This window comes from Plenodomus lingam, assembly GCF_022343315.1.
Source record: "Plenodomus lingam strain CAN1 chromosome Unknown contig_5, whole genome shotgun sequence".
NCBI classification, from domain to species: Eukaryota; Fungi; Ascomycota; class Dothideomycetes; order Pleosporales; family Leptosphaeriaceae; genus Plenodomus; species Plenodomus lingam.
The window spans coordinates 813,133-838,307 of NW_027093957.1; the positions used below are offsets into that span (position 1 = coordinate 813,133).

General features: G+C 52.4%; 9 protein-coding genes across 9 annotated transcripts; 6 read left to right on the plus strand and 3 right to left on the minus strand.

Moving 5' to 3' along the window:
* Window positions 1-96: 96 nt before the first annotated feature.
* IAQ61_008926 (uncharacterized protein) lies at window positions 97-2,047 on the minus strand (the record flags this gene model as incomplete). Its single annotated transcript, XM_066098181.1, has 4 exons — window positions 97-123; window positions 185-1,717; window positions 1,766-1,938; window positions 2,008-2,047. 4 exons carry the CDS (start codon window positions 2,045-2,047, stop codon window positions 97-99), a joined length of 1,773 nt encoding a protein of 590 aa, XP_065951820.1.
* Window positions 2,048-2,239: 192 nt separating this feature from the next.
* On the plus strand, window positions 2,240-4,374 carry IAQ61_008927 (uncharacterized protein; the record flags this gene model as incomplete). The annotated part of the gene is made up of 4 exons (XM_066098182.1): window positions 2,240-2,416; window positions 2,744-2,840; window positions 3,027-3,597; window positions 3,663-4,374. The coding sequence occupies 4 exons, from the start codon at window positions 2,240-2,242 to the stop codon at window positions 4,372-4,374; spliced, it is 1,557 nt and encodes a 518-aa protein (XP_065951821.1).
* Window positions 4,375-5,246: 872 nt separating this feature from the next.
* IAQ61_008928 (uncharacterized protein) lies at window positions 5,247-6,210 on the plus strand (the record flags this gene model as incomplete). Its single annotated transcript, XM_003836520.2, has 3 exons — window positions 5,247-5,651; window positions 5,737-5,882; window positions 6,013-6,210. 3 exons carry the CDS (start codon window positions 5,247-5,249, stop codon window positions 6,155-6,157), a joined length of 696 nt encoding a protein of 231 aa, XP_003836568.1. The 3' UTR covers window positions 6,158-6,210.
* Window positions 6,211-6,725: 515 nt separating this feature from the next.
* Window positions 6,726-7,866, minus strand: IAQ61_008929 (uncharacterized protein; the record flags this gene model as incomplete). Its single annotated transcript, XM_003836521.1, has 3 exons — window positions 6,726-7,412; window positions 7,510-7,616; window positions 7,707-7,866. 3 exons carry the CDS (start codon window positions 7,864-7,866, stop codon window positions 6,726-6,728), a joined length of 954 nt encoding a protein of 317 aa, XP_003836569.1.
* A 679-nt stretch (window positions 7,867-8,545) lies between these two features.
* On the plus strand, window positions 8,546-10,012 carry IAQ61_008930 (uncharacterized protein; the record flags this gene model as incomplete). The annotated part of the gene is made up of 1 exon (XM_003836522.2): window positions 8,546-10,012. One exon carries the CDS (start codon window positions 8,546-8,548, stop codon window positions 10,010-10,012), a length of 1,467 nt encoding a protein of 488 aa, XP_003836570.2.
* A 2,444-nt stretch (window positions 10,013-12,456) lies between these two features.
* On the plus strand, window positions 12,457-13,497 carry IAQ61_008931 (uncharacterized protein; the record flags this gene model as incomplete). Its single annotated transcript, XM_066098183.1, has 3 exons — window positions 12,457-12,559; window positions 12,613-12,635; window positions 12,871-13,497. 3 exons carry the CDS (start codon window positions 12,457-12,459, stop codon window positions 13,495-13,497), a joined length of 753 nt encoding a protein of 250 aa, XP_065951822.1.
* A 2,201-nt stretch (window positions 13,498-15,698) lies between these two features.
* On the minus strand, window positions 15,699-16,138 carry IAQ61_008932 (uncharacterized protein; the record flags this gene model as incomplete). The annotated part of the gene is made up of 2 exons (XM_003836526.2): window positions 15,699-15,776; window positions 15,908-16,138. Coding segments are annotated over 2 exons (309 nt in total), but the record flags the coding sequence as incomplete, so codon positions are not given.
* A 1,714-nt stretch (window positions 16,139-17,852) lies between these two features.
* Window positions 17,853-21,444, plus strand: IAQ61_008933 (uncharacterized protein). Its single transcript, XM_066098184.1, has 4 exons — window positions 17,853-19,003; window positions 19,078-19,399; window positions 19,452-20,305; window positions 20,356-21,444. The coding sequence occupies exons 1-4, from the start codon at window positions 18,824-18,826 to the stop codon at window positions 20,815-20,817; spliced, it is 1,818 nt and encodes a 605-aa protein (XP_065951823.1). The 5' UTR covers window positions 17,853-18,823; the 3' UTR covers window positions 20,818-21,444.
* An 813-nt stretch (window positions 21,445-22,257) lies between these two features.
* Window positions 22,258-25,115, plus strand: IAQ61_008934 (uncharacterized protein). The gene is made up of 5 exons (XM_003836529.2): window positions 22,258-22,350; window positions 22,590-22,681; window positions 22,748-23,120; window positions 23,309-23,663; window positions 23,715-25,115. The coding sequence occupies exons 1-5, from the start codon at window positions 22,280-22,282 to the stop codon at window positions 23,787-23,789; spliced, it is 966 nt and encodes a 321-aa protein (XP_003836577.1). The 5' UTR covers window positions 22,258-22,279; the 3' UTR covers window positions 23,790-25,115.
* Window positions 25,116-25,175: the final 60 nt, after the last annotated feature.

Below are 25,175 nucleotides of genomic sequence, written 5' to 3' on the forward strand. Positions count from 1 at the left end.
CTTAGATCTGTCGTCGCGTGATGGATGTGCAAGTCAAAGTCTGGGGGTTAGGCCACCGAGCTGTCTTTCGCGTCGGTGGAGATGCAATTCCTCGTCCTACCTCGGAGTTGGGATGACTGCGATCTGTGCCATGTCAGCAATGAATGATACAGTAGTGCATCTAATTTCCCTCCAAGTCCCTCACCTGGTTTCCGAGAGCAATCGACAGTCTTGAACTGTCAGGGTCCCAACCAAGACTGAATTCGCCATCTACGCTGGGATTCCACTTGTCTATGGGCCAGTCCTTTGCCCGCCACAATGCCACTGGGACCTCTCTCTTCTCAACATCCCACACCGTCACCGCATCTGGGCCTGCTGCTGCTAGCAACACTCCGTCTGGTGAGAAGGCAACCTTGAAGGCTTGAGCGCCATCGGTCGTCGGCAGCTTCTTTGCGCATTGAAACGGCTCGTTGGCATCCCAGATGCGCGTCGCTCCCGACATGGAACTTGTCGCCAATAGTGTCGATGGCATAGAGGTACCGTTGGTGAGTGCATTGTGCGTTTTCCTGCTTCGGAAGTCTATATCGGTTAGGTATTGATCGGGATACTCGTGCGTCTGAAGATTGATCGAATCGTTTGGATGGAGGATGCCAAGAAAGCTGGTCTGGCCTTCGACTCCATGCGCCGCGAGGATGCCGGAGCCCGCGTCGTATTTGACAGTTTCCCATGTGACGCGTGTGTCGAGGGTCCGCTGGCTCGTTAGTGAATCATTCACTTCGAAGATCTTGAACAGCTCGATACCGCAGACGACAAAGGCCGAGTCGCTGATCCACAGGGCGTCGAAAATGGCCGTGTCTGTGAATTCGGTCCAGGCTGGTATGGAATCGCTCTCGTTTTTCCAAACTTTGATGGATCCCTTTTCTCCGTCGGTTGAGATGGACAAGAGCAGTTCCTTTTCGGGATTCCAGCGAAGTGTGTTGACAAGACCAGCCGTGGACGAGATGACCTGTGAGGTTTGGCCACCGTCTATCAATTTGATGAGCTTGTCCATCATCATTTTCTCGCCGACTTCATTGAAGCACTCTTCTCGGACAGAGACTGTGATCTCGCCTTGGGAATGCCAGCAGAGGGCGGTGACTTCAAAGTTGTTCACTGGAAGGTGAACGTCGGCTGTCCTGATGGACGGGTCGTCCTGTCTGTCGCTGGGCTCCTTGTCGATGACGTGCACTTGTAACAATGACTTGCCGGCGGCGAGCAGGACGGGCGACTCGGCAGGGCCCCACGAGGTGTGCTCGACGACGCTGTCATTGTCTCTTTGTCGTGGCAGGAAGACGGTGTTGGCATGGAGATCTGCAATGACCTCGGTCTGTATTTCCGCGTCCTGGCCGATGCTCAGGGTGGATATGGGGATGTCGGTGACTGTGGGCGATTCGGCTTCGGAAGGAATGGGCTCCGATTCAGCCCTCAGGCTGTTGGTGGCGTGGACAGTGCCATTCTGATGGTCGATCTCCATTGCGTCGCCATTGAGCTCGGGCTGGTCCTGTCGCGGTTCGACGCCGTTTGTGGGCTTGGCCTTCTTCCGTTTGACGCCCTTTTTGGGCGCGGGTTCTTGCACGGCTCCATTGGCCTCTGTGGCCAGCTCATGGGCGGGAATGCCCTTGTCAAGGGTCAAGAGCGCTCCGTTGCGGGTAGAGTAAGGACGTCCATGGTCTGCGCCGAATCTATATCGCGGCTCAGTCTGTCCCAGTCAGCGCCAGCTACCCCGCCATCAATCGAGTGCACCTACGTTGCATGCCTCTGCCTGCAGCTGGTCGAAGCACATGCCATCTTGGAGCAGGCGGATGAGCGTGTGCGGCTCGACGTTGCGTGCGAAGGGCAGGGTTTCGGGGTCGCGAATCCAGCAGCGCGAGAGTTGCAGGGCCGCATTACCGAAGCCGGCCTCCTGGAGGTAGCGCCATACTAGAGACAATGTTAGAAGAGCGCATTGAGGAGGGCAACGGAGGGGAAGAGAGGAAGGGGTTGGCATGCCGAGATAGTTCACGATGTTGCTGGACAAAGTCTCGGCCATGGCGCATTCTGGGCCCGCTTCATGCGTCCCCAGTTGGGAGGGATGTTATGGAGCCGCACGGGGAATGGCTGATTGCGCGTCAGGCGGAGTAGGTAAAGCGCGGGCAGCGAACAAGTGGCGGGTGGGCGGCGGCGGTGGTCGTCGTGATCGTGGACAAGAGGCGATGCGTGGGCGGTGTTGTTGGCTGCTGGGATGGGCTGTCTGGCTGTCTGGCTGTCTGGCTGTCTGGCTGTCTGGCTGTCTGGCTGTCTGGCTGTCTGGCTGTCTGGCTGTCTGCTGTCTGGCTGTCTGGCTGTCTGGCTGTCTGGCTGTCTGGCTGTCTGGGCGGGTTGTCTCTTGGATGGTCGACAATGGACTTCAGCTTGTCAAGTAAGTTAGGGCACAGGGCAGCCTGGGGCAGTTTTGCAGCTAAACGTCGCCCTAGGCCACTTAGTCCGATGGCCTGCTAAGCCTTTGTACGAAATGTAGCCTTCTCGAGTAGCCTCCTGGGCCTCCTACTCTAGCCTGGCCAGGCCGCTAATCAGCCTAGTCTATCGTGTACTGTATTGATTGTATTGTACCATTGAGCCGTATCGATTGGTATACAACAGTCAGGTCATAAAGTGGGGCTAGATCTCGCAGATGGCTCAGGGCTCTTACCATGTAATTTAACCTGTGCCAGAAAAGGTGGGTAACAGTCAGCTAATGCACGGACAGGCAATGGTGATTGGTGAACAAAACATTCTTAGCCAAGCTTCCTTCCCTATAAAGAGTAAGGTGCCCACCTGCAGTGCGAATAAGCAACGCGGGGCTTGTACATATACGGTATTGTATCTGTGAGAATTGTTCCCTTCCCCCCTTGCCGAAGACACTTCCAGCGACTCCACCCAAACCCACCGCCGACCTCCGATACCTTATGTAAACCCGCCCCCCCCCCAGTCAGTAGAGTCGGTACAGTAGGGAGGAAGGGTATGCCATCGCTACGTACTCTAGTACGTAGGTACAACAACCCCCAGGCCGAAATTAAGACCTAGACCGCCCAGGACAACAACGTCCACCCTCTTTCGTCGACTGTGCCAGTGCCACTGTAGCTACCCCCTTGGTCCCCCCAACAGAGAAGACGACGACGACGACGACGACGACGACGACGACGACGACGACGACGGACGAAACCGCGACATCATGGCCAGAATCAATCTGCCCCCGCTGACTCGCGCCCTGCTCGCCGCCGTCGTGGGCTTCACCCTCCTCAACTTCGCTATACGGCCGCACTCGGTAGTCAAGACGGTGCAGCCTCTGTTGGTCAGCGAAGGCGTGCCTTTCCTGACCATCCGTCCTGGCCAGTCCATCATCTACCCCTGGGTCTTTGCCCTGGCCACCGTCGTCGAACAGAACCTACTGGGCCTAGCTACCTCGGGCCTCACCATCTTCTATGGTGGCCGCTACCTCGAGCGCGCATGGGGCTCTCAGGAATTCACAAAGTTCATTCTCTTCGTGGCCATGGTCCCCAACATCTTGACCTTCCTCCTCTACATCGCCGGCTATCTGCTGACAAGGAAGGACTCCATGCTGTACGATGCCCGCTTCCTGCCTACCTGTTGCCCTCTTCTCAAGTGCTGACTACCCCCACCAATAGCTTCACCACCATCTCGGGCGCAATCGCTATCCAAGCAGGCTTCCTCGTCGCCTTCAAGCAGCTTGTCCCCGAACACACAGTCGCCATCGCAAAGGGCCTTGTTCGCATGCGCGTCAAGCACTTTCCCGCCATCTTCCTCGCTGCCAACACAGTCTCGGGCATCGTCATTGGCACCGAGACGGCCATGTTCCTGGCCTACTTTGGCTTCCTTACCGCTTGGATCTACCTTCGCTTCTACCGCTTGAGCCCTTCGCTGTCCTCGAGCGCCACTGGCGACGGCTCCGTCATCCGCGGCGATGCCTCGGACACCTTCTCTTTCGCCCACTTCTTTCCCGAGCCACTCCAGACTCCCATTGGAACACTGGCAGACGGCGTGTACAACACTCTTATCTCGCTCAAAGTATGCACCCCATTCTCAGACGAGGACATTGATGCTGGCAACGAACAAGCCAATGCTCGCGCCGAGGGCGGTCTGCCCAGCATAATGAACCCCAATAGCAGAGGAGGAAGAGGAGGGGGCACTCGCGCCGAGGCAGAGAGGAGAAGAGCGCTGGCGTTGAAAGCACTTGACCAGAGACTACACGCCGCAGCGGCTCGAGGTCCCAGTACCGCTGCTCCCGCTACCCCCACAGCCTCTGGCCCAACGAACATGCTCGGAGAAACAAGTTATGAGCCTGAAAGCCAAGATGCACCAGTCAAATCTGCGTCATGAGTATGATTGCGTCAACTTGCATACTGAGGGAGAAATTTTGCAGTACCTGGCTCGCAACACAGCATCGAGTTCAGCGCATTGTTATGATATGATTTTCTGGAAAGCGAAATGATACCACCTTGCTGGTTCGTAATTGTATTGTTTACGATATACCCCTCATCCAGTTCTGAGAGATCCCGGCTTTTTTTCAGCAAGGGCGTCATAATCCAACCCTTTGTCGTTTCATCCACTCAACCGTTGCGCCGTGCCAGGAGACGTTGCCATGACGCGCCTTATCCGGGTGTGCAACAAATAACAAATCAACAAACTTAAAAGAAGAGAGTCCATGGCAAACCCGTGGGTGATACGTCCGCCTGCGTGGGCCTGAAGCCGTCTCAACATGTAAAGCCTAGGGCGCGCCTACGACGCTGCGCCATCATCCGCTGTCACGAGAGCAACTAGGACTGACACCGCACTCACACACTTTCTCTATCCGGGCCTTTGTTCCAGTCTCACATATCACCAAAGGCGCGCAGCCTGGATGCAGGTCAATCGCGTGCAGCAAGATCATCGTGTAACGAGGTTACCGGTTGCACAACTTGAATTAGCCGAGTATCAAGCTTGGCTGTTGATGTTCCTTTGGTCACCACCATGGTCGTAGTCGTTCTGTGTCAACATTGACAGAGAGTACCAAGTTGCCCGCCTTGCTTCTTTGTGAACTGCGAGAAGGATTTGAGAGAGGTATAAAGAGGAAGAGAGCATGGCTCATTTTTGAAGAAGAATCAAATCATTCCATCTCGATCACTTTGCACCCTAAGATCACAGCTATTAAATTCCAGTTTTTGCCTCCTCACACGGCTGACTACCTTTCTCAACCTACACTCACAGAAACAATGTTCACATCAACTCTCCTCACTCTCCTCCTCTCCACTGCGGCTCTCGCAATCCCCTCCCCACCTAACACTCCCCACACCGCCGCCGCCGTTGCCCCCTTTTACTCAGCCCAAGGCTACAGTCCCTATGTCTCCACCCTCACAGTCACCTCCTTCACCACCATCTACACGCCCGCCGCCGCCCTGACATCTGCCGAAGCAAACGACACACTCACATCGTCTTCGCCGGCGTCCTCTTTTTCCGCAACCCTCACAGTGGACATGACGTCGACGGCTACAACCACTATGACGGCGGTGCTCGAGGCTAGCACGACGACTGTACTGGATACTATGACTATCGGGACGGGTACCGTGAGTGCGACGGGGACGGAGAGTAGTATGCCTACGCCTAGTCGGTTGGCTGGTGTAAGTTTTTGTTTTTTCCTTTTCTTTGGCATGTGTCAACACCACCCAAACTGTCCCCTACACTTGTACTCACATATAAACACAGATCTACATCTGCTCAGACATCAACTGGGAAGGCTCATGCATCCACTATTCAACCCCACTCGGTGGCTCCCCGTCATCCTGTACCACGCTGGATGGTAAGGCGTCGAGTGTGGGGCCGGACATGGGGTTTAATTGTATTTTCTATGCGTAGGTCCTCGTTTTATCCTTCTTCTTATTCCTGCTCCATCCTTTTGTTGCTTTATACAACCCGCTCTCCCCTTATGATCCCTCCTTTTCTCCTCTCATCCCACACACCCACTAACGTCTCCCATAACAGCAACGCCTACTGTGACGCCCTCTTTGCAGACGGCCGCGATGTCCTCTCCCTCTCGTACCCAGGTAACGCGGATCTGAGGACTACGAGCAAGGGGGACTGGAATGATAAGGTGTGGAGTTATCAGTGCTTTGAGGGGGCGGATTGAAGGTTCGTTTGTGGGTAGTGGGAAAAAGGTTTGATGGGGGTGGGGATGAGAAGATTCTCGTGTGGGCGAGGGTGTGTATATTTTATGAGGATGGATAGTGTGTATAATTATATGTTGGTGGTATTTACTAGCTTGCAATAATGAAGGGGTTTTGCTTGTTTTGCTTCCTTGCTGGTATTTCTTTCTTTTCTGCTTACCTTATTCATATCTCTCATACCTCAACAGACACAGTTCCACATCACATGCTTCTCATGCCTATGCACAACCAACCTGCCACCCTACGAACGTGATGTACACTCGTTTATCTACCTAGCACATGTAAAATGTTCCCAACAGACTGACTCCCCAACCAAACCCTTCTACCCGTTGGAAAAAAAATTAAACGCCCTTGGAATGCAACTTTTTGGGCAGCGACAACGCGGAATCAACCGGGAAAGGTCCAGAGCAAGAAACTCCAAGTAAATGCCGTATCCGAGTCTATTTTCTTTTGTTTTTGTTTTTTGTTTCTTTTGGAATCCTCGCGCTCTCGCTCTGTGCACATCCTCCCTCTATCCAAGCGTTTTCCATCCTACAAACCCGACCCATCCACCCCAGCAACCCGTCTATAAATCTTCTTATGCTGTTCCAGAAACAAAAACGTGAGCACGGTATGGGGCCCAACCCTGATAAAGCTGGGTACCCAGCCCTTGAACATCCAGCGAAAGCCCTCGGCCTTGATAATCTCCGACACGTGCTGGACCAAGCCCTTGCTATCCTGCGAACTCATGACGCGTGTCTTGATGACATCGACGGGGCTGCAAATGGTGGTTGCGACGAAGCCGGCCATGAAGGAGGCGGTGAAGTGGGTGGTTAGGTTATCGGTCAGGGGCGTGTAGTCGAGGAGTAAGCGCTTGAAGCCGTCGTAGGTGGCGAGTTGGCCGACGGTCATGAGGACGGCTCGCGAGGAGTTGGGCCACACGCCTTTCCAGAGACTGGCGATGCCTTCGGTTCGGCTCATGCGCAGGATGCCGTCGATGGCGTGCTTGTAGTTTCGCCGTTGGGCGGGCGGGAGCGCGGCGTCGTGCTGCATGCGGACGTTGAGGATGTCGCCTGGGTTGCCGGCGAAGCCGCCGAGGAGGCCGGAGAGCGAGGCCATGCCGACGAGGGTGGGGAAGGACGGCTTGGAGTCGGAGGTTGTGAAGCGGGATTTTAGGTCTTCGTATACGCCGAATCGGGTCATGGAGTAGGTGAGTTGGCGGAGTTGGGCGGCGGAGAGCTGGTGGTGTGGTAAGTAGGTGTGAGCTTGGTGGGTTATGATATTCGAGGGATTGGGGTTGTGTAGAGCTGGGGATTCTTATAGATGAGAGACGTACGCCTTTGTATAGTCCAGAGATTCCATCTGCTTTCAAGACATGTCCGAACATTTGTATCATGTTCAATTTCACTCCACTGGCGGCTTGCGTCTGTAACCGCACTTTGACTACAATCCATCGTATCAGCTCAATGTCTTCTCCCTTTCCCCCTCCTCCCTCTCTCGCACAAGTAGCTCAATTGTGACACAACTACTCACCCAAATCCAACGGATGTGTAAACACCGTCGCAAAGCAACTCGCACTGCCTCCAAACCAAAATGGATAACTAATCGGCGCCTTCCTGATCCCAATCTTCGTATTCACATCCTCGCTCTTCCGCGCATCCTTCATGCTCACATCTTTCGTGAGCACCGCCATTCTGAGTCGTAACACGGGTGTGTATACTGAAGCTGCATGTATGTCGTAGTGGGCCGTGACAAACGAGTGACTGGGGGGCAAAACAAGGTACAGTGGCTATATGGCTGTGAGAAAGCGAGGGGAGATGCGCCGTCGACCTTGGATTACTGCGCCGTGAAGGACTTTGGTGTCATTCGGTCGTTGATAAGACGCCGAATATTTTGCGACTCAACTGACCGCCAGCTGCGACGGGACGTCATTCGCTGGGCGAGGTTACTCGCTCGGTTATAAAAGCTGTCCGTGGCTTGGCGCGTTTAGGCGGATTTCCGAAGGCTTGCAACGGCCATCGGGCAATCCATATCACAGCCCTTGTTCAGCTCAACATGCGGATAGCGTTTGTTACGGCGGGCACGTGCCGTCAGTGGAGTCGGGGGTTGTTGTTTGCAGAGAGGAAACCGTTGTTGAGGCCTGGGTATGGGCGATGGGCTGTGAGGTGGAATTCTTCTGGTACCGGTATGTCCTCGTCATGTGATCATCAACCTGAACAACACTCCATGCACATTGATTCAGCAATACATGTATCCGCACTTGCAGAGGATGGGCTCGTCGTGTGTTACTAGTCTTGAAGCCTAACATGCGACTCTTATACAGCATGGTCAATTGGTGCCGCTCCTCCATCTTGACCCTATTGTAGACACCAATGCCTGATGCACTCACTAAGCACATCCCAGAAACATCACCAAACGAGGTCCAAGTAAGCGGGAGAAGGTACAGGACTGATGAATGGATGAACACACCTTCGTCTATTTTAGCTGCAGTGCCTCGACGCCTTCATCTTCAACCTGATCATCCGTTGACCATTACACGCAAACTCATCGAATCACGGTTCCCAGGCTACCACACTCATAACCACCTCTTCCCAGTTGTCACTACTGGTCAAAACTTCGACTCGCTGGGCTTTCCATTGGATCATGTCGGACGAAGCCGGACAGACACGTACTACCTGAATAAGGAGACTGTGTTGCGGACACACACCTCAGCGCACCAGGCTGACATCTTCCGCCAAAATGAGAGTGAAGGATACCTCATCAGTGCAGATGTGTACCGAAGAGATGCCGTGGATCGAAGCCATTATCCCGTCTTCCACCAGATGGAAGGCGCTCGAACTTGGAGTCGAGCACAAGCAGAGAAAGAGGGGAGGAAACTCGCTGAAGTGATTTGGGAGGATGTGGAGAGGATTCCCAAACATGACATTGCCATTGAAGATCCCAACCCAGCATTTCACCCTGAGCGCAACCCACTCCAAGCCTCACACTCTCCCGACGAAGTGGAAGCCATCGCAGCACACTTGAAACGAAGCCTCGAAGACATGGTTGTCGCCGTCTTCCGAGCAGCCAAAAGTGCCGCTGATGCAGAGACACCCAATACCGACAACGAACCCCTCCGTGTCCGGTGGGTGGAAGCCTACTTCCCCTTCACCTCACCCAGCTGGGAACTCGAAGTCTTCTGGCAGGGCGACTGGCTCGAAGTGCTCGGTAGCGGTATCGTCTCGCAGCCCATATTGAACAACGCCTCCGTCCCCGAGAGAGTAGGGTGGGCCTTTGGCATTGGCCTTGAACGCATTGCCATGCTCCTCTACTCCATTCCTGATATCCGTCTCTTCTGGTCAAAAGACCCGCGCTTCCTCTCCCAGTTCAGCGAAAACCAGCCGATTCGCCGCTTCGTCCCCTTTAGCAAATACCCCGCTTGCTTCAAGGACGTGAGTTTCTGGCTTCGCTCTAGCTCTAATGCTGCGGGTGGTGCAGCCGGTATTCATCCACCGGCATCGCCAACGGCATCTGCATCTACAACCGTGGCAAACACGGCCATGACAGAAGACACTGCCTCTGCAACCCCCATCCCCCCCGCCGTCCCCGCACCCCTATCCCCCTCGCAATCCTTCCACGAAAACGACGTCATGGAAATCGCGCGCGAAGTGTGCGGCGACTTGGTCGAAGACGTGCGTCTGACAGATGAATTCGTGCACCCAAAGACTGGCCGCAGGAGCTTGTGCTACCGCATCAATTACCGCAGTCTGGAGCGCACCTTGACCAACGACGAGACCAACGAAATGCACGATCGGTTATGTGCCCTTCTCGTACAGAGACTAGGCGTCGAGCTACGGTAGTCGCTGAGACACCCTTTGCCTGTGCTGTGTTGCATGTACAAGGAAGCTTCTCAGTCTAGTCTAGTCTACAGCGGCACGCTGAAGAAGGGTTTGACTGCCGTAAACGGCATATATGAACGAAGCGGCGAATCTAGCTCCGGCTCTTGGGACAAGGCGTACTGTACGTAGAGATGAATTGGACTGCATTGGGGGGGTTAGGGGTCGAAGGGGGAAAGTGTGCATGCCAAGTCCCAATGTGATGAACCGCGTTGCCGTTGGGTACAAACTATCGAAGTTTAAACCCCGCGTTGACGTTAGAGGCTTGCCCAGCTGTTAGCCAACGGAGGGTGGGTACCAAGCATAGCTAAGAGGCGGTAGAATGAAGCCTTTTCCAAGACACGAACCCCACACAGGCACATGTTCGTTGTTATTGCCTGTTCCTGTGTATGCAATGGAGAGCTGGGGTAGGTAGGCGGCGGGGGCGGGGGGGCGGCTCACATGTATAATAGTTTGTAACTAGGTCACATATACATGTAATAACATCTGTACTATATACTCCACCCATATCAGCTCGACTCTCTCTATAGCTACCACGACTACTGTCCACTCGTCCCTGCGTCTGATGCCGTACGCAGATGCCGCCCCTCTTGCCGTGTGGGCTCGATGCGTGCATGCAGGCTGATCATTCATACATGCAGACTTGATGCACACAAACTCGTTCTCTTCGTAGTCGGCTAGGAAGACGGCAAACATCAGTACCATGAGTGTGGGTTGCATTGAAGATGGCCCATTGCTTTCTCTTGGCTCATGATAGTTCATCATGCCTAACGCTCTCGCACGGTTTAACTTTGTTTGACACCACGCCTCGTTGACGCTACTTCACCTGTGGTTCGTCGATCAGTGTTTACTGTATAAGCTCTTGTACCCCACTTCAGTAACATATACGACCATACATAACATCAGGCGTTCTTCTCATCTATAATTACTTCGCTGAGATCTCGTGTTTCGTGTTTCATGGGGGGGTAGTGCAGTGCCAGAAGTTAGACGCTTGGTGTTAGCTGCGGCATCGATGGGGACTACCTAAGGTACGGTATGGCACCTAGTGTTTGAAGGCGGCTATGATGTGGCGCCACGAGACTTGCACCAAGACTCAAAGAGGCGTGAGGTAAATAGGGAAGCTGGTCTAGCGATGGGATTGGGTTTTTAGCAGCTATGTTCGATACCACAGATGGTTGGTTTACTCGGACTGTATCTGGCGTCAGCGTTAGAGTCGAGGGTGGTGGTGGTGCTGTCTTATGTGGTGATTACGGTACATACTATGTACATGTTGCGAAGCGAATTAGCGCAATGTAGGACAGCGCACGAAAGAACTTGTACAAATAAGCGCCCAGCAGCGTCAACGCCTACACAGTACATACGTGGCTGCGGCTCGGCCAGCCCTCTTGTTAGGGTCCAAGTGTCTTGCTTACCGGTACATCACCCAGTGCCTATGGCACAAAGCCCAGCTCTCCCTTGGCCACATAGCATCGGGTATGTCCATCACCCCTCTTATACGCAAATGGCATTCCAGTGACTCGTTTGGACGAGCGCCTGTGATTCTCTGAAATTGGGAACGCGTGTGGTTCTTCTCGATAAGTCTAAGCAAATCAGTCTCGAACAAAAAATGCATACACACAGCATGCCATTCTCAATTTCTATTCCATCCGTCAGCATGAAATTCTGGAGGGTCAAGCAGGCGATATCCTCGAGCTCCTGTAGATCTCTTTCAATACTGTGCCGGGGTAAGTAGCACTTGCCACCTATCAGACTCATTCATCAAGCTCTCTCTAGGCGAGAGAATTAGTCGCGACGAGCTCTACAAATATACGAATGGACGCTTCTTAGCCAGGGAGAAGGGTTTATGCGACCAGAGATAACTGAAATTTGACGTGGATCAGCTCTGCGCTGTAGCTGCGTCTGCCGGCAGTAGCCAATCCCCTATCCGCACAATTGAGAAAATGGAAGGTGGGTTTAGCAAGGCATTATTAATGAGCAAAGAAGAGGGAGCACAAGCCGTTGTTAAACTCCCGTTCTCTATCGCTGGGCCCCAAAAGTACCTAACAGCATCAGAAGCCGCTGTTCTGCAATACCGTACGCTTTCCATTGTTTCCAGCAGGCAAAGCTGGTGACTGATGAATACGCCAATAGTGCATCATTAAACCACAGTCCCAGTCCCCAAAGTCCTGGCATGGAATGCCGACTCTTCTAACCCAGTTGGTGCCGAATACATCACAATGGACAAGGCTGCCGGTTGTCAACTAGCTAAGAAATGGGGAGAGATGGATGATTTGAGTCATTTTGAATTTATCAAAAATCTATGCTCTATTGAAGCTGACCTTGCGGCTATTGCTTTTCCAGCAAACGGAAGTCTTTACCTCTGTGAGTCAATGGGGGTTGGTGACAGGTATATACCTCTAGCCCCCAAGATGGACCCTTTTGGCCATTTTTGTATTGGGCCGTCTTGCGAGCGGCCATGGTTTGGCAAAGAGGAAGCTGAATCTGTACAGTCACGCTTTGACCGAGGGCCATGTGAGTAATACTGGGCTAATTCCTTTTCCCAACTAACACTGATATCTTATCAGGGCCTAGTCTACCTGCTTTTGGCGTGCGTTGCGCTTGCTAAACGTGAAATTACACGTATTCAACAAAATCCCAAATCTGTGCCCTACGGGCCACCAAGAGGCTCTCCCGAGCAGCAGCTTGCCATCCTAAAACTAGCCAAAGAAGTCTTTTCTAAAATGACCAACAAGACTCTTCCCGGACGCTTACCGTGGCCAACCCTGTGACACACCGACCCACACTTGGGAAACATCCACGTTTCCAACAAAGACCCTGCCCAGATTGTCTCACTGATTGATTGGCAAGCCATCGTCGTCTCGCCTTTGTTTTACCAGGTTCGTTTCCCCGAATTTATAAGCCTGGGCGATGACTACGGGCTTGGGTTTGAGATAGCAGCGCTTCGGGAGGAAATGGAGGAAATAGACGACGATGATCAAGCGATTGTTGGGTTCAAACATGAGCAAACAATGATGGGCAAGGCGTACGAAGCAGCCAGCGGTTTCAAGAACAAAAATGTCTTCAAATCTCTACGTCTTCCCCTGCTTTTCCGCCAACTCTTCCTGCGTTGCGGCGAAGCGTGGGAAGAGGGAATTGCACCTCTTCGTGCTTGCCTAATTGCAATAGCCGACGTATGCAACGAAGCTGGATTTTCCGGCGACTGTGCGTGTAGGTTTAGCAAACAGGAGATTAAAAAGTATGAGCAGGCATTTCAGGACTATCAAGACCACCACAGGATCTATGAGCTCGCCCGGGAATATCCGGGAACCGATGCCGACGGCTGGATTGCCCCTGATGAGGACTTTGAGGAGAAGCAGGAGCGGAACAAGGAACTGCTTGAAATTTTTATAGCTCACTGTGCAGAGTATGGGAAATCGGCTGAAGAGATGCGGAAGATAAGGCCGTACTAGTGAGCGTCTGGGAGTTAATTTTTTTTTCATCATCACGCAAGTTTAAGAGCTGGTGAAGGGCAGAAATGTGACGTCGCTATCAAGATGTCTCGAGTTGTGACGGGGAGTGTGATTTCACATGGAAAACCAACGGAAGATGCATACATTCCTTTAAAAGCTGGTACTAGGCTTACTTAGTGGATAGATTGGGTTGTAAAAACTCATCACACACTACGTTGCGGCGAATGTATACATACCAGTACGCGGACGTGAGCTCGCCAGACTATAGGCGCCAGGAGGCCAGCAGCAAGAACAAAACGACTGGCAAGGCATCTGCCTTCATGCGCAACTGAGCGTATTCTCCCATTCTCCAGTCCGCTGTTGATTCTGCAAATCCGAATGTGGTACTTTAGCACGAAGCGAATCAAGATGCGGGTACAGTAGTATCGCTAAAGATAGGATCTCCATCGTAAATCGTGTCGTCGCATTGACATCCAAAGGGTCAAAGCCAGTCTTGTTGCGGGGATATCGTTGGTTTGTGAACGCAGTACAGGGTTCAAGGTTATGATGAGCTGTTCCCACTAGAAACAGAGCTGAAACCTTATATCGGAATTGACGTGGCGAATGCAAGTCTCCTCCAGAGGACTAACATCGGAGATAGAGTTGAATTCCGAGCTACCTGAGGCGTCTGTGTTGTACTAGACCACAGGAGAAATGGGGTGATACTGGCTGTGAAAAGACGACTGAAGATTCGGTCAGTCATAGTCGTCTATTGGTTTGAATCGTGAACTCGCTATACCTGCGGTCTAGGGACCATACCTACCCATCTGATAAATGCCGGTTGAGCGACGAAGGTGAAGCGGAGAAGGCAAGCAAGGAGCACATCACCGAACCAATTACGACGCCAAAAGCCTTTTCAGTTTCTGGAGCTGCGATGCTCCGAATGAAGATATCGTGAGAGTCATGGTGGCAATTTTGGGTTGGAAACCAGGTGTCGACGTTGCACACAGGGAGGTATCCTATTCACAAACACTAAACTGCTCGACAAATCGCTCTAGCACGCCGAAACAGTGTTCAGGGTCGAATGATGAGATATTTAGTAGATGGTGGCGAGCGCTGGGTAACCTTGGATAGGTCGACCGTCGGCATGGTGATGTGTGCGCATGCTTGTGGCTGTTGGTACCGATACAGCCCAAAGTCAAATCCATAGATGAAAGTTTCCATAGCAAATTTGTGTAACACTCAGCAATTCAAATCCATGGCAAACAGCCAAACCGTTTCAAAAAAGCTTGTGTTCTTCTATGCGAAGCTTTACAGTCATCAGTGAGCCTTTTTGCGGGCCCTCTACTTGTTCTGTGCTGATCTGTCCGCCAACCTGCCAGTCAAATCCTGTTGGGCTTGACTTGCAGTAAACGCACCAAACCTATTTCCGATGCTTAAGTCTACGCGAGTTACGAATCGCTCTCAGCGCTCATGAAGATCCATTTGCACCACCCGAAAGGTCATGGTCTCGATGTCATGTTAGATGATGAGCAACGGCTGGATTCGGGCCGCTGGCGAGGCGACGGGCTCTGACCACTTGTTCCTCATGCTTGTCTGCGGGGATAGTCAGGGAATGCCCTGATTGAGCGGGGCACCAGTGTATACCTCTTGCGCATTTGGCCCCATAATAGAGCGAATCTTTCGATTCTTGATAGTATCCTTGACAGCGTTGAGGGATGAAACAATATCATACGATTACTTCAACATACTGTGTAGAGAAAGCCGAAATGGGAGTCGTGATCCCATGTGCATAGCATAGCTCAGCTTACCTACCCATGGCTGCAGTAAATGACGGTTGTGGATACCCGTACCCAACGGTAAGATTGTGCCATGTCATGAGGCCGACTTATCGCCCGACAAAGTTGAAAGAAGTGATTCCAGTTCTCTTGGAGCCATGTTCGTATGTACTGCCACGACCATCAGCGCGTTCATGGAGACAGGAAGACCGGAAATGTTCGTATCCGTGTGCTTTGACAATGGTTGGGCCTGACCGCAGCAACGCGAGCAACTTGGGCCGAAGTGAATCTCTTATCCCACCTAACTCTGTCAGGCCGGTACTCTCGCTTGACGAATTTGATGTACAATATCCGTGTTCACACAATTCCCGTAAGATCGGCATGCGGGAGAGGGTCAAAATCTCCCTGATGATCAGATTAGCGTGCCGAAAAGCCGTATTATGATTATGGCAGAATCTGGCCGTAAAAGTCTCCGAATTTCAGATTGGCGATGATGGAATCTAATGTGACGAGATAGACTTCCTGTGTGATGCAAGTAATTTGGTGTTTCAAGCGGCCATATGAGGCACAATGCAAACCCATCTGGTCCTATTCTGTGGCCTAGCCGGTCTGGTAGCTTATCAGTCGCCAGTCGCTGCACGGCACACATGCACCTTTTGTCGCATGCGAACTCTCGGGGAGAGGATGCAGTTTCCACTCGAAATGGTAGGGAGGATCAAGGCCATGGGCGCTGTTTGCGGAAAACCTGGTTTAAGCGAAAGTTTGTTTTTCCAAGTCGATGCAAGACCAATGGATCGTGCATCAGGAATGGCAATGCGGTAGCCTATTGTGGCACCTATCGAATGATCCTGACTCTGTGCAAAGACTACTCGCGCAGACATTCCCTGCTATTAGTTAAGTATCATACACACGCGGCTTGGCATTATTGCCGAGCATCTTCCACTGACACTGGTGCTGGTACTCGTTGGGAAGACTGTCGCTCTTGTAACACCAGACGCCAAGTGAGATTCGCCATGCAGACTATCTGCAATACCACTACATACGGTGGGGGTGTCCTGTAGACATGTTCACAGATGACTGTTGGTTCGCGTCACTGTTATCGTGACCGTTCAGATCAGACTGTCAGCATGAAACGCCCCCATTGTCTCGTAAGGGTGCCCACGATCTTCACTACCATGTAATACCATACTGTGTATCATCCGGTCAGTGGCAATCCCTAGAGCAGGCCGATCTGCGCCGAACCGCTGTTGCAGGTGACGAGCAAGCATTGCATACTTGCATCCGTCAATAAATCGTCTGCTGCAGAGGCATACCCACGTGGTGTTTGTCCGCACGAGGGCCATTGCAGACGCAGTGTTTGCTTCCGGATAGACCCTGTATATATGAAAGAAGCTACGTGAAAGCTAGATGGCTCTGATGCTTATTAGCACTAATTATGGCTGCCGAGAATGGTTGCCGGTACGCCACCGGTACCAGCATTGGCAGCTCGTGTACATGGAGGTAGCGATAGAGGCCGTCATGAAGATGAAGGCTGTGCTCGCTTCCTTCCCGTTCAAGCTCGTCGCCATCTTGCGGGTGAAAGCCAAGTCAGGGTGGAGAGGGATGTTCAAACGGTATGCTCCACCAACGCAGGTCGAGCGAGGGCCTAGCAACGGTCCATAGCCATGACTATACTGTATAGTACGTAAGGCTACGACCCACGCATGCTTGGTATACAATAGTAACAGTCATTCGTGTGCGCTGAAGGTTGGAATTGGCCATCGCCCTTGGTTGACAGACAAGGCCCCAGCGCCCGAGTCGAATGATGAGGCCAAAAGATGCGGGGCAACGACGGTATAGTTGCCCGGATGCACAGCAGCTACCTAAACAGCCTGTCCAGCACGATGAATTAGCACGAGTCTTGATACACACGCACACACACACACACACACACGTACATGTGGTATGCTAGGCAAGCAGCGTTCATTCCATAGAGGCGACAAGGGGGCGTGAGGGGCAGGCGCACGCTACTACAGAGCCAGCCGGTAACAATCACCAGGGGGGGGGGGTTTGTCGAGGTTCGAGGACTAGTACAATGTCCTAGTACCTAGATACCGTCGGTAAGTACCTACCGTACATACAATACATGCAATACCCTGCGGCGGAAAGGATGAGGTTTGGGGGGGGGGCCCGAGACACAAGCACACACGATAGACCCATTTGCCGCAGGCCGACGCAACACTGCTTGTACTGTAGGCACGGTAAATGGGTCCGAGGCAGGCTGAGTGGCACAGCAGCAGCCACAGTCGTCTAGAAAGTTCGTGGGAGCGCTTTGAAGCAGCAAAGGAGGAAGCGTACCGAACCGGTACACGGCTAGTCTGTTAGGCACGAGTAGTGGAGGAAGAGAGAGAGAGAGAGAGAGAGAGAATGTGTGTGTGTGTGTGTGTGTCATGGATGGGCCCAAGAGCCTGCTCGCTCGTCCTGTGCCGTGCCGACGCCCTGTTTTCCGCTGCCAGGGCTGCCACGAGGTGCCGTATCCACAGCCAATCATGACCCCGGTCTTGCCCTCAACGTTCGCTTCCCACCTGCCTTCGTTCCTGCAGGCGCCTTCCTCCACTCTGCCCGTCGCTCTCAGTCGCTCTTGCTGTCTGTCCTGTATTGTACTCATACCCAAAGAGAAAGAGTGGCCCTCTACTCCTTCTCCTTGTAATCCTTTCCCCGTCGCCCCTTCCCCTTCCCCACCCCACAATGGGACTGCTCCTGCGAACGGTGCGCATAGCAGCGTCATCCCCCCAATTCTTCGCATGAACAATTAACAACACGAGTGATTCTAGCTCAAGGGCGACGGGAAATGATCTGCCTCTGGTTTTCTTTCCCGTTCCCACGGTTAAACAGACAGTCCCTCTCTTGTGCGGTCTCCGTGCAGTCTGTCTGCTTCCGTTTGCATTCAACAGATTACAGAGAGGAGAGGGCCGGCGATATTGCCCATTCGGCGCAGGGGCCTGGAAACTACGGTGTAGGAAACTAATAGTAGAAACTAGGAAACTATTGTAGAAACTATTCGCCACCACACACACACACACACACACACACACCAAGACGTCCGTCGTGTGTAGGTACGGTATCAGCCGTCAACGACATGTGCGGCCTCAGTTGCTTCCTGTGGTGCTCGCCCTGCTACACTGCACAGAAGATCTAGTAGGTTACCCTAATGCAGCGGAGCTTCCAAGTTGCACTCCCCTTCCCCCCCCTCCAGAGGCTTCCCATTCAAGGGAACCATGTGCAGACGCGGTTGTCATCATGGGCGGTGCCGTGATGGACGATGTGCAGATCAACCCAGCTATTAATTGCGTGATGCTATAGCCTTTCCCCACGAATCGCCGGACATGGAAGGTTAGGCCCGCGTTTCACCCCAATACCCGCCCAGTCCTGCTTGGGAACTGCCTCCGATAGCCTAGACGCATCTCTGGGATGGCTACCTGCTCCTCCTGCCAGGGGTGAGCCCTCCTCGCTGCCGCCGGTATCAATAGCAAGTCTGTGGCCAGCCACACGCAAACCGGCCCAGGCTCTCCCACATTCCACATAGATACATGCAGGGAACGCCCTCATGTTTGATATGCTCGCCTCCCGAGTCTCACCAACCTTGCACTCCAGACAGTGGCCCACGGCCACCTCAAACATTGGCCATGACACACATTGCAAGTTGCCTACGGCCCGACGTCGACCACGCCTCCGTTTATATAACCCAGGAAACAGGCTCGACATCAACCGTAAGTCGATTCGCCTGGTCACCCCAATGAACCACCACACGCCCCGCCTCGCATGCTCACTGCAAGACCTACAGATTGCCAGAGACCAGAACCTATCCGCAGCACCCCTCGCAAAGAGTCCGTCCCTGGCCAGCCTCACCCAAACCACCGCTTCCCGTTATCAACTCTGGCCGCCATCCAAAAGTCCAGTGGGGCCTACCAAGCCGGGTAACGCTGCCGACAAGCTGGCTGCCTTGTCTGTTGCACGCTCTACTACTTCACTGAGCGATACCGCTGCGTTGCCCGAAAGTGTGCCCTTTTGGCAACGCGCCGGATCCTTATCACGGAGAAGAAAGGTCAGCGTTCCCGAACTCGGTAGCACCATGACTACCGTTCAAGAGATGCCCATCGATTCTCGTAAGTTTCTTGGTCATGCACAACCCATCGAATCCTCTGCTCACCCTCGTAGCCACGATACCTGGCAGGCCTCCACTTCGCCACATCTCTTACGAGACCCTGGGCCACGAAAGATCGTGCAGTGCTCCAGGAACAAACTGGAGGGCTGGTCCTTTTGGTGATGCCCTGATTTCTTGTGTTACAGGACCGTCGCCTATCGAAGCTCAAGAGCACAACGTCTTTCTGACCTCAGATGTGTACACTGCTCCTGGAAGACCACTATCCCCGATCCTTAGTCCAGGGGCCACTCCAAGGCCTGTCCTCAAACTCGAAACCAACACAACAGCAAGCTCCGAGAAGCCACCAGCGGTTCCTCCAAAGTCTCCTGTTGTCGATCGCAAACCCTCACCGACACCTCTTGTCCTCGCAACCAAGCCAAGCAGACCCCAACTCACGACATCAACGTCCATCACATCGATGTCGGGAAGGATCACGCCTTCAAGTTCTGTAGATCTCAAACGATCTCCTAATAGCATCATCCCTCTACCTACCCCTCCATCCGCCTTCTCGAATCCCTTTTCCGCTTCTTCGCCGGCATCAAATCGTGGTTCTCCACGAGTTGAGCGCCGTGATCCACTTGCCGCGCAATCATCAACCCACAATCGCAACATGTCTGAGCCATCTATCATGGAGCGCGGCCGGCCAAAGAGAAGGACCAGTAAAAGAGAGCGAAGTCGAACGCTGTCAGAGGCGAACAACGCAGAGACTACTGTAGCAGATCCGTGGAAGCTACCAAATGGCATGCGCGTGCCCGAGGCATCGAGACGCATGAGTGATGCTGACCAAAAGCTTCTCCACAAACAAGCATACGACCAGGCTGGCAACTTTGAGGTGCTCAACAAGCGCGATGTCGCCTCATTGTCAAGGGTAAGTCCTTCACTCGCACAATCATCTCTCCGTCACTAAGCCAAACTCAGGAACTCCGTGCTCTCGATGAGCGATGCGACTACCTTCGTAAGACATATAAATCTCTGCGTTCGGGCCGACAAAAGCTGCATGGACGTATGATTTCCTATCTCAGACGCGGAGAGACAGTCATCTTCTCCCGCGAGTCTCTATTGAAACAAGAGGAGGCTCTTGCCGAGCTGGACATCTCCATTGATGAGTTCATCCTGAAATTAGAGCAGGCTGAGAATCGCCGCTTGCGCCTCCGACAAAAATTACTCGAGCACGTTGCCGCCGCCATCGTGCTCAATCCTAGCGCACGCAGTGACTTGGCAGAGGCTACACCTCCACGTAGCCCCGTCAAGATCGACAGCCCAGCTCGTGCTGAACGCAAGGAGACCGAATCCATCAAGATCTACGCCGACGGCCACGTTCTGAACCTATTTTCTGACATTGAAAAGGCCATTGGCAAAATGTGCGAGCAAACTTGTTAGATTCCGCACCCGAAACGGCCTCGTTCTCCTCTTACGATAACGCCCCTTGCTCTTATTCGGCGCCCAATAATCACACATACTTACTTATACTTCTTCGACGACTTCCCTTCTTGTATTAACCCCTAACGGCCGGTGTATTTATCGCTCTTATCCTACCCTTCCTTACGCTTGGTGCGGAACGAGTCGTTGCTCACACGTACAAAACAAAAGATTCACGCATCAGCTTTCTTTCTATTTCTGTTTCGTTCTGATACCCAGACACTTGCATGTCGCTTCAGCACTTTGCTTTGTCCAGCACACCGCATCCTTTTCTGTTCTTACACGTTCCATGACCGTGAGCTTTACTATGTTTCGTTTTATGCTTGTACTTTTCAGCGGCTGGCCGGACGCATTCTTGTGGCAGATTATGTATATACGGAAAGACAACCTGCAGGGGTTGACAAATCGAGGAATGACATTCAAAGCCAAGTGTTCCAGAAATGCAATTGTGGCGTTTCGTGGTCCTCGAGCCAGGTTCCAAACAAACATTACGTTATTGTGGCTTGCCGTTTGACCGAATTTAGCCATGCGGTTATACCGGTATCACCCATCCTTGGCAGGGCTTCTTCCACTGCTTTTCCGGCCTGCCAATCCATACAGTGACAAAAACTCTCCACTCCTTTGAGTCAAATACAGTATATCTAATTACAGGAAATATCTGATGGCACACTTCATGAGAAGGGCACACATCCCACGGCATCTCGAAGAGGCCATTGCATGCTTTGGATGCGAGGAATTTAGTACTCGGTGTACCATGCTATAACGAAGCGGTTATAGTATGTTTCAACAGCAGTGTGATATTCTCACAAGTACTCAAACCCAGAGTGGGGCGATGCATTTAATGTACATTCGACTTTGCCATCACGTTGGGCGTGAGCTTGGAGCGCGTGCATCCATGCGAGCGAAAGCGCCCTCTGAAATCTCCCTTTGTCTTTTTATCCGCTCAGGAGAAGTCCAATCGATAGAGCATGCCCAGAAAATTCATCGGGTGCTCAGACTCCTCAGGAGCATGTTCCAAGGACAATGGTTGATTTCGTGAGGCTCCCCACCAGTCCTAGAGGTACGGTTGGAGTTCCAGGCCGTGGCCGAGTTTCAGACATGGAGAGTTGGCTGCCTGAATGCCTTGGGACCCAGGCACCACCGCGTGGGTGGCAGCTGTATCATGATATCATATCCAGATCAATGCAAGTCTAGATTCCATGGACAACGCACAACGAATGGACGGCCACGATGCTTGGGCTGCTTGAGTTGTCACAAGCAATTGATGCTTCAGAATGAATGTAGGTAGTGGGGCAGCGGGGTTTTCACGTTTGTTTGTCGGCGCCAACTTTCTCCGCATGGCCCGTGCCCTGACGCCTGCAAAAAAGTTGAGACCCTCAGCAACGTTGAGTGGCTCCCCAGTCTCTCTCTCATTACCTCCGTTATGGCGACCAACAGCATCAAATTGTTGACTGGCAACAGTTACCCTGAGCTCGCACGTCTGGTGGCCGACAGGTATGTTGAGGTCTTTCAAGCAATCCGTCGAGGCTCTCTGTCGGGCACCTGCATCGCGCAACAGACCCTTGATCTCCAACTACCGTCGTATTTTGTCAGCAGACGATGCTTTTCATTTCGCTTCGACTCCACAGGACTTCTGACATGCAGTACTTTTACGAACAGCAACCGCAGCGGTGAAATTGATGAGACATAATTCAAGTCATTTTAAATCCCGTGGTCACTAACGTTGTTTCTAGGCTTGGCATAGAACTGACCAAAATCCTGGTCCTCCAATACTCGAACCAAGAGACTTCAGTGACTATTGGCGAGTCTGTCCGAGACGAGGATGGTACGCGGCATGAATCCCGCAGAGTTTCTACGGACACCCCGTGACACTCAGCTTACTGCTGTCTAGTCTTCATTCTGCAGTCCACGCCCCCCGGCGATATCAATGATGCACTCATGGAGCTGCTGATCATGATCAATGCATGCAAGACGGCGTCTGCACGGCGCATCACGGCTGTGATTCCGAACTTCCCATACGCGCGTCAAGACAAGAAAGACAAATCACGAGCGCCAATCACCGCCAAACTCATGGCCAACATGCTGCAGACGGCGGGATGCAACCATGTCATTACCATGGATCTCCATGCCAGTCAAATCCAAGGTTTCTTCAATGTTCCCGTCGACAATCTCTACGCCGAACCAAGTACTCTACGATGGATTCGTGAAAACTTGAATGTCAAGGACTGCGTTATCGTCAGTCCTGACGCCGGTGGTGCCAAAAGGTAAGCCATTCATGATACTTCGGAAGTTCCGGAATTGATCTTTCCGTCAACCTTGGAAGTGCGACTCTGATAGTGTCTCGCCGTGAGCGGGGTAATCTGCCTCACGGCTCTCAAATGGTGTTTTTCATTATCACATCCCGCAACCGCATTACCCTTGCCCTCGCGATCCCGGGCTGACACTGCTGTAGGGCAACTTCTATAGCTGACGGACTGAATCTGGGTTTTGCTTTGATCCACAAAGAACGAACCCGACCCAATGAAGTATCTCGTATGGTGTTGGTCGGAGATGTCAAAGGCAAGACGGCCATTCTGGTCGACGACATGGCTGATACCTGCGGTACCCTTGTAAAAGCGGCAGATGTTTTGATTGCAGAGGGTGCAAAGGACGCACTTGCGATTGTGACACATGGCATCTTGAGCGGTAACGCGATCGAGGCCCTCAATGGAAGCAAGCTCAAGAAGATCGTCGTTACCAATACTGTACCTCACGAGGACAAGAAGGAACTGTGTGATCGCATCGAAACGATTGACATCAGTCCAACGGTAAGTGACACGCCGACTTCACATGTATCGCATAGACTGACGGTAGCACAGCTAGCTGAGGCGTGTAGGCGAACGCACAATGGCGAGAGCGTGTCTTTCTTGTTCAAGCATGCGCCTGTCGACTAAGTCGTTGAAGAAATCTTCTCGCGACAGTATACTTTGCATCAAAAGGTTTCTATGACCATGGAGTACGGAGTCAAAATCACACCGTGACTACAGTAGTCTTCAGCAGAGTTCTCTGGAGAACTCAAATTGAAGCACCCTTCTGTTTACCCTCATCGGGCCATGGCCTGACAGTGAATCTTCCGCTGTAGGTTTAAGACAGTACTTGCATCAGCAACTTTGCGTCGCTCAGCTCTGCGAGATCGTCAAGACTGTACGACACTGGAGCCGCTGTCAAGTAAGTTTGATCCATTGAGCACAGCCGCCACCGGTTTGCGTACTGTGGTATCACCTGCATGATGCGCCAATCACTAGTCTTCATCGAGCAGGAGCATTCAAAGTCTATGCTGTCTTGAACTAGTTGTCTGAATCAGGCACAATTGTATGACCAAGTACCCACAATCGGATCTTTTTGATCATCTCTCCCCCTAACGAGTCGTTGTGAACTATCGTTAGCGACTCAAGATGACCATTTTCTAGTGTTTACGTTTTTGATGTCAGATGCAAGTCAAACCCATCGTTATCTGACACTCACAATGCGCCGCGAGTACCGTATCTTTGGCTAAAATGTGAGGCAGTCATTCCATAAACACGGTGGCAATCTATTCAGCTACTTCCCAACAACAATGCACTATGCTCTCGTGGACACAGGTACTCAAATGCGAAGTGCTGCCTGAAGACAATGTGGGTCCTCTACGGTTACAGCCTCCCGTTTGCCATCAAATATCTCCGAAACTCCTACAAGACACTTTGCTCTGCCTGCTCCACCCAAAAAGGGTTCGGGCAATATCGGATGATTCACCATGATATGTCCTCCGCCCACTCTCTAGAGCCATGTCGAAATGACCTATAATGTAAAGACCCTGAGGGTTTTTTGTGGGTTTGAAAGGCAGCACACAGGAGTGCATGCAAGCACCATGTTCACGCCGGTACTTTAGTTAGCAGATCTTGGCAGTCGGTACAGATCTGCAAGCCAAGTGCTTTCAAGCAACACGGAGTATTGAAGCTTTCGGAGCAGTTGCCAAGTTTGCCCTAGTACCTTACAATACTGTTTACAGCATATCGCCAGGGATACCGCGTCAAAACAGAAAATTGATCCGCAGTGCCAGGCTACGATTTTCAGAGGTTGGCTCACCAGTGGTGTTTGGCCTTGTGGACTTGAGCTAGCCGTGGTGTTTGACCATTGACTCAGTACCACGCTGGCCATAACTAGGTAGCTTGAACTTCAGCTTGCCACTGTTCTGTTTAGTTTTTCTTTTTTTGCCACGCGGTTGAGCCCGACGAATGGTGCAAGGCGAGTGAGACACGTGAAACTATCTATATCTTGCGAGCTGCAACAGGGTAGAGATC